The 10166-nt window shown below is 55.6% G+C and overlaps 1 protein-coding gene across 7 annotated transcripts in view; it reads left to right on the forward strand.

The window, feature by feature from the left end:
• RNF32 (ring finger protein 32) overlaps positions 1 to 10166 on the forward strand; it is a 45490-nt gene extending 35324 nt beyond the window's left edge. For 2 of the 7 annotated variants that reach the window (XM_059172371.1, XM_059172370.1), the window contains 2 exons: positions 7614 to 7826; positions 9337 to 10166. In XM_059172371.1, coding sequence (XP_059028354.1) covers positions 7614 to 7826; positions 9337 to 9666 — 543 coding nt within the window. In that variant the 3' untranslated portion in view covers positions 9667 to 10166. Of the gene's footprint in view, positions 1 to 7613; positions 7827 to 8368; positions 9285 to 9336 lie in introns of those variants that run through there. The other 5 variants (XM_059172374.1, XM_059172372.1, XM_059172373.1 and 2 more) reach the window with 5 other exon arrangements.

The raw sequence follows: 10166 nt of genomic DNA on the forward strand, positions 1-10166 counted from the left end.
CCGGCTCGGGGAGGCCGACGGCTGGGCTGCGGGGGAGCCGCGCACCCCAAGCCCCCGCAGCCCCCCAGAGGGTGGGTGGCTCCGGCCCGCAGCGGGCGCGGCTCCCGTGGGGGGGGCGCGGGGCGGGCGCGGGTGGCCGCGGGGGCTGCACCCGGGGCTCGGCGCAGCGGCGGCCGGAGCAGCAGCCCGGGACGCCGGACCCTCGGACGCTTGTGTTAAACCGGACCTGCATCCGGCCGCGTCTCGCGGCGCCGCAGGTTCTCCCGTCGGTTCGCGTGGGTCCGAGCAGAGACCCCGGCATCAGCATTTTGCGCTGAACGAGGCCAGTTTCCCGCAAAGACACAAGAGCGGGTGGTCCCCACGGAGGTCCCCAAGGCCGTCGGCGTCTGCGCGCACGCGTGCGTCGAACCGCGGGGGACCCCCGCGCCCGGTCCGCAGGCGGCTCTCGGGGCCGTGGGCGCAGGCCCGCGCGGGGCTGCGGGTCCCGGAGCCGCACCACGGAGCCGCAGGAAGCCGGTTCCGGAGGACGGTGCGGCGACGGTGAGTCAGCGTCGCCCCGACGGACAGTCCGGAGGAGGAGGGCGCCCGGCGTTCCGAGACCCCGCGCGGCGCGGACACCGACGGCTCCCGCGCCCCAGCCGCGCCTTCCGTGCAGGAGCCTCGGCCGGGCTCCCGCGGGGTCAGGTCGCGGGCGGCCACGACGGAATGAATCGGAGTTTCCGCGTCCACACGGGTGCGGAGACAAGCGGACACCGACCCGTCCACGCGGGCGCCCGGGGGCTGCTCCGCTCCGTCGCGATCCCGGAGCCCCGGGCCGGCTCAGCGGGGCGCGCGCTCCCCTCGGTCCGCCCTCCGCTGTCTCGGTCCCGTCCCCCTGTCTGTCTGTCTGTCAATAAAGAGAAGCTTCTCTAAACCGCTAGACACGTCACGTCTCCGCAGCGGACACGACTCGCGGGACCCGGACGACGCAGGATGGGCGCGCGCCCGGCGGCCCCACACGGAGCGCGCGAACGACGGGGAGACCGGCGCAGGCGCAGGCGCAGACGGGCGCAGAGGCGGCGCGCGCACGTCCGGCCGAGGCTCAGGGAGCGGGACCGGCCCCGCCGCCAGCACGCGCCGCGCCCGCGCTCGGACAGACACGCGGACACGCGCAGACGCGGAGCGGAGCACGGCCCGTCCCGGTCGAGGATTAAAGCGCAGAGCGCGGTCCGCCGCGGCGTTCGGCTGGAAGCGTGAAGCCGCCGGGACGTATGCGGGGTCGTCGGACGCCCCTGGACAGCGGGCGACGGCGCGGAACCAGCGCCGCTGACGCCGGGACGGCGGAGCCAGGCGCTCTCCGAGCTGCACGACGGCGGACCCCCCTCCCCGCCCGGCGGCCGCGGGTGACCCCGGGGAGCGCTCGGGTCGGAGCTCGGAGTGGGAGACCCCCCCCCCGACGGTCGGGCCGCGGGTGACCCCGGGGAGCGCTCGGGTCGGAGCTCGGAGCGGGAGACACCCCCCCCCCCGACGGTCGGACCGCGGGTGACCCCGGGGAGCGCTCGGGTCGGAGCTCGGAGTGGGAGACCGCCCCCCCCCCGATGGTCGGGCCGCGGGTGACCCCGGGGAGCGCTCGGGTCGGAGCTCGGAGCGGGAGACACCCCCCCCCCCGACGGTCGGACCGCGGGTGACCCCGGGGAGCGCTCGGGTCGGAGCTCGGAGTGGGAGACCGCCCCCCCCCGACGGTCGGGCCGCGGGTGACCCCGGGGAGCGCTCGGGTCGGAGCTCGGAGCGGGAGACACCCCCCCCCCGACGGTCGGACCGCGGGTGACCCCGGGGAGCGCTCGGGTCGGAGCTCGGAGCGGGAGACACCCTCCCCCCGACGGTCGGGCCGCGGGTCCGGCCGGCCCAGGCTTCCAGAAGCGCCTGCCGTGGCGGGTGCACGGCCCGAGCCGCGACCGAGGCGAGGACGGAGCGGGAAGCCTCGGGGAACAGCGCAGGGTGAGGCCGCGCGGGGTCCGGCGCCCCCGGCCCCGGCCCCGGAGTACTAGAGGCAGCGGGGCGGGTGCCGGCGGCCCCGCGGAGGCAGGACGAGGCGCCTGGACAAGGTGCCGGGGCTGCCCTCGCCAGCGCCCCTGGCAGTCCCCCAACAGCCCTTCAAAGCGTGTTTCCCTCCGAGCGGCTTTGTCTGCCTCCCCGTGTGCGAGCAGCTGTGGTCCCGCCGGCGTCTGGGCGCCCGCAGGTCTCCCCGCGCATCCGCCGCTAAGACACGGGCTCCGCGTGCACGCGGCCTCCGCTCCGCGCTGGCTCCCGGCTCTGCGGGCCCCGGAGAGCCCCCGGTGGTCCCTCACGCCTGCAGCGGGGGCCCCAGCCCAGGGAGGGCATGAAGGCGGAGCCAGATAACGTGGACGCTTCCCGTCAAGCGGGTGACCTCAGCAGCAGTTCCCAAACGAGCGAGCAGCAGAGTCCCCAGCTGGCTGCCGCTGCCCAGGTTCTGGTCCAGCAGGTCGGGGTACGGCTGGGACTCGGCCTTTCCAACAGGCTTCCGGGGAGGCCGAGGCCGCTGTCCCAGCGCGACAGTTGAGAGCCAGCCCCCTGGTCGGGCAGTCACACCCGACAACACGTCTGTGTTCAGAAAGAACTTCAGAATATGCCTCGGCACCCGAAATTCTTTGTAAGGTCTGCACTAGAATGTGACCCCTTTTCTCTGAGCATAACTTTGGAGGAAGGAAAGATCCTACATTCCATTCCATGGACACCTGGGAGATGGCTCTCCCTTCAAGAAAACTCAGCACCCGGGGTCATGGAACCTGAACCGGAGCCCGCGGTACAGACGGCCAAGGACTTCTCCCGTTTACACCGCAGGGAACTCTTCTGCCCATCATCCGTTTAGAGAGTGTCAGACAGTGGAAGAGCCAAAGAACAAAATAAAAATCAAAGCCCTAGGATTCACCGATCGACCTCAGTTAAGCTACAGCTGCCTGGCAGTTCAGCGGGGGCAGCGGCACCAGCTTCCTCGCAGCAGGCGAGCTTCCTCCAGGCCTCCAAATACAGACGCTCCTCGACCGATGACAGCACAAGCTCCCGACAAAGCCATCGTAAATCAAAAATATCATTAAATCAAAAATGCATGTCCCGCACCTCCCCTAGCCAAGGTCACCGCAGAGCGCGGCCCACCTGAAGTGCGCCCAGAGCGCTCCCACGAGCCCACAGGTACGCAGTCAGGAAACACGAAGCCTGTGTGACAGTAGAGTGTCCAGTCGCTCCTGGACTGCACGAACGCTGTCCTGAAAGTGACGGACGGGCGGGCGGTGGGGGCGCACCCAGTTCCCACCCTGCCGACCGTTGACCCTGGTGATCGCACGGCTGCTGGGAGCTGCGGCCACCAGCCAGCATCATCAGGGAGGGTCCGACCTCGAAGTGCTAGCCCAGCAAGAGGTCCACGTCCTGAACGTGGACCACAGTTTCTACGAGTGTGTCGCTTTCCCACCATCGTAACGTCGAAACATTGCGAGTCAAACTCCTGTAAGTTGGGGGCGTCTTTATGGCTAAAAAATAATTGCAAACAATTATGCCTGGAAGATTCCCGCACACATCATTAAAACCCCAGCCACCAGCCGTGTGGGTGCCTTTCCCTGAAACCCAGCAGTCATCCTGTACCAGCCAGGGACAAAGGCCAGCAGGGGCTCCCTCACCACAGCTGCCCTCCCTTCCTGTGGGTCTCCACGACGTCTTAGGGGAGGAAAAGAAGTGGAAGGGCACACTTCGTCCCCAAAGGCCCATTCTGAGGTCTGACCCCAGAGCCGTAGCTCTAGAGGGGACTTCCGCACTGTGTTCAGACAGGTGGGGCCGTATAAAAACAGAACACACGTGAGATATCCCGTGGACCAGAACACTTGAGAGCTGGAAATTCTTACCATCATCTAGAATCTACATCCCCTATATCATCCATCTCATTGTCTCTGAGATTCAGACGGGCTTCATTCCTATCTCCAAGCCCAGCAACACGGGACAGGTGTGGTCACTCAACCAGGACACTTCTAACTGCTGGAGCAAACAGCCCCCAGATTTCAGGGACTCAAAGCAGTGCAGCCAGGGACGAGTGCAGCCAGCCACCCTGTAGGAGGCAGACTCTGTCCCCTCCAGCCTTTTGCTGGGCTGTCCCCGGAGCAGCAAAGTACTGTGAGTCCAGCCCGGAGACCCCCACGTCCACTTGGAAGAGCCATGTCAGTGGCCCCAGCTAGCGCGGGAGGAATGGCAGTGTGAGTCTCTGGACGGGGTGCCAACTTCTCCAGACAGCTCTGTGCTGGGGAAGGAGCAGCAAGAGAGTAAGAGGGTGACAGCCAGCACAGCCCTCGGAGAAGATGATTCCATAGCTATTTACGTGTTTAAAAAGGAGCCCCCCGGTGTGGCCCTGGCCAAGCGACATCCCTGGGCCTCGGGCACTGTGTCACTCTCCAACAACCCCACTCCATGTAGCACTGTCCGCGGGAGCCACCAGCCACATGCCGTGTGCGCCTCTCGAGTCCTTGAAGTGAGGCCAGTCTGAGTTGAAACAGGCTGGATACACAAAATCTCAAGGACTTAACGGGAAAAAAAGAATAAAATACCTCATTCATAGTTTATTCAATTGACATATTTTGAAATAATATTTTGGATATGCTGGGTTAAGTAAAACTTGAAAATTAATTTTACCTTAAAAAAATTTTTTTAAAACGTGGCTTCTGCAAGTTTTAGGATTAAAGATGCAGCTCATGTTACATTTCTTTTGCAAAGGGACGATCTAGAGTAGCTAGCTCTTACATTTTAGAAAGTTCTAAAAACAATGACGCTTAAAGGGGGTTTTTCTAAGTGTATCACACTATTTTGAGAAGATAAAGAAAAATAATGCAGTCCACCCCCAAAACCCTCTTTCAATTTGAAGATATTTGACACGTGATGTTACGCTGATTTCGGGTGTGCAACACAGAGACTCCCGAGTCTGTCCAGCATGCTGTGCTCCCCACGGGCGTAGCTCCCATCTGTCCCCGCATGGCCCTGACACACCAGCACTGACCGTCCTCCCGCAGCTGTGCCTTTCATCCCCGTGACGCGTCCGTCGTACCTGGAAGCCAGACTCTCCCACAACCCTTCACCCACTGTGCCCGTCCCTCCAACCCCTTTCCCTCGAGCAGCCGCCGGTGTGTTCTCTGTCCTTACGGGTCTGTGTCTGCTTTTCGTTCATGGTTTTTAGATCCCACATATGCGTGAAGTCATGTGGTATTTGTCTTGCTCTGTCTGACTTATTGCACTGAGGATAATACCCTCTAGGTCCATCTCTGTTGTCACAAATCACACAATGTCATCATTTTTATGGTTGTCTAATATTGCTCTGTGTGTGTGTGTGTGTGTGTGTGTGTGTACCACATCTTATCCATTTATCTATGGATGGACACATTGCTGGTTTCCATATCCTGGCTATTATAAACAATGCTATAATACGTATAAACAATACATGTATCTTTTCAAATGAGGGTTTTCTGGGCAAATATCCAGTACTGAACTATTAGATCATATGGTAGTTCCAATTTTTTGAGAAATCTCTGTACTGTTTTCCACAACGGCTGACCCAGTCTACATCCCCACCAGCAGCGCATGAGCACTCTTCCCCAAAACTCTTTAATAAAACCATTCTCTCTGCCCCTACCCAACGCCCTAGCTGTTTCCAGTCTTTTCTCAAGATTTTCTCAACTAAGATTGCCTTTTCTCTGGTAATCCAGATCTTTACAACCTAACTGAAAACCATGAAACTATTCTTCCTTCCAAGCCTAGCGAAGGAGAATGACTTCTGGACTCTTGAAGCCCTTTGTAATCACAAAGTCACTTTTCTATGTAGGCATTGTTCCTAACATGTTTGTTCCTGGGAACTCACACAGGACTTAGGGCAAGATGGACAAACCATCCAAGACCTGTATAACTGTAACCAAGACACTAACAAAACAGTAACTGTCTTAATAAAACCCCTACTAAAGATTTAGACACGTTAAATTTCTAACAAGCCAATAATCGTAGAACTGTTCCCTTTTTGAAAAGAAGTGGTGGAAAAACCAGGGAGAATCACACAGTAAATACTTCCAAATCAGAACATAGACCAAAACAGTCTGGGGAGGAATAGAGAGAGAAGGAGATGATGTTAAACCACTTTGCAGTTAGCAACTGTGGCTTCTACAGGATGGAGGCATGTTCCATTTTACTCATCAGACGCCAGCGAATTCTCCCACCAGTGCACGCGCCGTAGCAGGAGGGTCTGTAGAACTCCTGCCTCACCCCGGCCGTTCCCGCTGCTTGTCATCAGGAGGTGCTGACAGCCACCCCACAACCTGCTAAATCGTTGGCCTAAGATCACGGTGTTTTTCTAAATCCTTTTGTATCAAAAATGTAGTACTTTATAAACTGAGCAGGGGCGAGTTAGAGAACTCTATTCAAGGACAGTGCTTTCAAGGCAAACTCTTTAAAGTTTGAGACAAAAGTAATATGCTGCCTCCATTGTGGTAGACTGGCAAGGGAAACACTTTTAAAGTAAGTCCTAAAGATCTGTTCTGTAGCAAGGGGCTATCCAATCATCCATAAATCAATGACCTCCGCTAAGGAGGTTTTTAAGGTCCTTGGGCAATGGGAGTTTTTATTATTATTATTTTAGGGTTTGGTGAGAAAAAACAGAATGAATAAACTAGTTTAGAAGAAGGGGATAATTTTTTTTTTTATAATGGTCACGCTAAGATGATCGTTCACAGTCTGCATCCACACTGGGAAGACAGCTGGCCAGCAGAAGGCAGGGAAGAATGCTGGTTCCAACGGCCCGGCAAGCAGGGCACTGTGGCCGCACGCAGTGAGCGCCCTGCTTGCTGATTAGAAGAGATGCTGCCAGGGGCGCCTGGCTGGCTCAGTGGGCTAAAGCCGCTGCCTTCGGCTCAGGTCCTTGATCTCAGGGTCCTGGGATCGAGCCCTGCATGGGGCTCTCCGCTCAGTGGGGAGCCTGCTTCCCCCTCTCTCTCTCCCTCTGCCTGCCTCTCTGCCTATTCGTGATCTCTCTCTCTGTCAAGTAAATAAATGTCATCTTAAAAAAAAAAAAAACAAAAAACAGATGCTGCCGGAGCAGGGTGGCAACGGGACGCAGCCTGTGCCGTTCCGACTCCTCTCTCTCCTCTTCCTTTTCCCTTTTAAAAAATAATTTTATTTATCTGACAGAGGTCACAAGCGGGCAGAGAGGCAGGCAGAGAGAGAGGAGGAAGCAGGCTCCCCGCTGAGCAGAGAGCCTGACGCGGGGCTCGATCCCAGGACCCCGAGATCATGACCCGAGCCGAAGGCAGCGGCTTCACCCACTGAGCCCCCAGGTGCCCCTGCTTTCCCCTTTTATTAGGTCTCAACTTTTAATTATAAAGTACCCCTTGTTAGCAACCACCAAGACTTCAACCGGGTGGGCATTTCTGAATCTCTTTCTATCTGGACATGGCTTTATTAGGTAAATATCCATATGTCTGTTTCCCCAAAAAGTCTTATTCAAAAGTAGAGACCTGAGGAAAGTTCGTAAAAAAAAAAAAAAAAAAAAAAAAAAAAGGTGGCCAGAACCCAAGAAGGTGCTTCCTTTGCACCTACAGGTAGAGCCCCTGCAGGCCTGTCAGTGCCTCCCGCTTCCTTTCCAGTTCACAGAGATCAGTCACCGCCTACTGTGCTCCTACAGCACAGACATAGAGGACCTCTTCTGGGAAATCGACCACTGCCTGGCCATAAACCGAAGTGTTCTTCAGCAGCTGGAGGACAGGTGCGGCCACGAGCTCACAGACGAAGACTGGGAAAAGATCCAGATCCAGGTAGGCATGGTCACTAACTGGAAGCGGCAGAGCCCCCAGGAGTCTGGGTGACATGAGCGGGAAGACTTGGGGACCCTGTGGTGCCGAGCTTTCTGCCCCGGCTGTGCCTGTGCGCTGCCCTCTGACGGCTGTAGCAGCCCTGGGAGAAAGGGAGACTCAGAATTCAACAGAGGAAAAACTTACTGAGAAAATCATGAAAATATGAAAATTTATAAAGAAGTTTGGAAGCTGTATAGGGTCGAGGATTTTGAAAAAGACCACCCTTGGTTGCTCAACTAAAAGGAAATCCACACCACTGATGTTCAGCATCTTATACGGTATTTTGGTTCTAGAACTGCTCATCACAAGCAGGTTAGTCTCCCTCCCCATCTTCCGCGAGACTGGCAGTGCACGTGTAGCTGGTGCCATTGAAACATGGGATGAGACTTCATTTCTAGAAGTCCGTGTCTCTTGGTACACAGTTCTCACTTAAATTTAGGAAGTTCCCCATCACGACAGAGTTACGACCTGCACAGCAACTCACGTGCTCTCCTGTGTCGCAGGCTCTGCACCGGGAGTCCTACGAGTGTCCCATCTGTCTCACCCCGCTCCCAGCCAGCGCCGACGGTCACCAGGATCCGGGCGAGACGCGCCGCAGCCAGTCTTCCCGGGAGACGGTCCTCCTGTCCTGCTCACATGTGTTCCACCACACGTGTCTCCTTGCTCTGGAGGAGTTCTCCTTGGGGGACAGTTCTCCTTTCCACGTGTGTCCCCTCTGCCGCTCTGGCTATCAGAAGAAAATTCTTGAATACTGAATTCACAGGAAGAATTATATTGCTTCTGGGCAGTGCTGGGGGAGAGGGATTTACCTCAATTTTGTAAAAATTGTACGAGTTTGGGGTGAAGTACTACAGTGCAATCTGCTCTCCAATGAAACAGACACTTAGTAGTTGTACATAGGGACCCTATATATATTTTAAAAGCTGACAGCATACCCAATTTTAGTCTTTAGTTTATAAAAATTTCAAATTGATGAGTTTAGTCCATTGAAATAAGTGAGGAATGGATAAAAACTTGAGGAATGGATAAGAACTTGAGGTTCTATCATTTAGTGACTCACTATGCTTCTAGTTGATCGGTTTGGACCCCTCCACACAGTGGAATCACTCCCCTGCTTTCACAGTCATCTGATTAAGTGGTTCTGTTTCCACAAGGTTCTGTCCGGCAGCAGGAGACCTGCCAGGATGGTCATGGCACGCTGGTCCCGGCTCACCGGGTACACACGGTTACTCAGATCGAGCTAGTGTCTGACCACAAGCTGGTAACTAAAAACACTTCCAGTTGTCTTGGGTCCCTGCCGTTCCTAGTTATTTGTTTTGTAGTAATTGCTTTATTTCCATGTGATAACTTACCATTATATTTCAGCACTTCGAATATGTAAACCCAAAGTATAAAAATAAAATCTTCAGTGGTATTCATCAGCAGAAGCTGGTAAATCACATTTTCATGACTTGGAGCCACACTATTGCAGCTTGTACAGGAAGAAGAAATCCATGAAACCGCTTTGCTCAGAAGCATCTTCCTGGGGGCTTGGTTGTTTATGATGACAAGTACAGTCGTACAGATCAGGTGTCTGGCTGCTGCCGCAGGTAAGGCCCCCATTTCAGTGGCTTACAGAGAACCCTGTTCTGAACCCCACAGAAAAGGTGGGGTGAGGGCTGAGGGGCTGAGGGGCTGCTCCACGTGGCCTCTGGCTCCCAGGCTCCTCCTGAGTCTGGATGTTCTCGTCGCTGGGGAAGAGCAGGCCACGGTGTTTCATGGCCCCCGTGCGGGCAAACAGGCACACATCCCGCAGCCATAGCTAACTACAGGACAGAGACAGGGCGTGAGAACACAGGGGGGGAAACACACAGGTCACCAAGCCCAGGTATGCACATGTCAAGGGTGTAGGACAATCCTGGTGTCTTATGGAAAGAAATAAAATATGTGTTCCTATGTTTTTAATCTCATCCTTTTAAAATGCTAGTCTGGTATGTTTTATTTCTAAATAGCTGTATACAAACATACCACTTATAAATAAATACTCATATATTAGGTTGTGCTCAAACATTTTTCAAATGATGGAGTATCCCATTGCAAAATTTAGACAAGAAAAATTTGTTCAAAATCTGTTACAGTCATCCCCTCATCCATAGGAGACGTGTTCCAAGACGCTCCCCATGGATCCAGGAAACTGCATATGGGGACCAGACCTTATTTTTCAACTACATTTGAATGGTAAACTATGATAAAGTTTAATTCATAAATTAGGCTGCAGTAAGAAATTAACAATAACAATAAACAGAACATACTCTAATAAAA

This window comes from Mustela lutreola, chromosome 4, assembly GCF_030435805.1.
Source record: "Mustela lutreola isolate mMusLut2 chromosome 4, mMusLut2.pri, whole genome shotgun sequence".
Taxonomy (NCBI): domain Eukaryota; kingdom Metazoa; phylum Chordata; class Mammalia; order Carnivora; family Mustelidae; genus Mustela; species Mustela lutreola.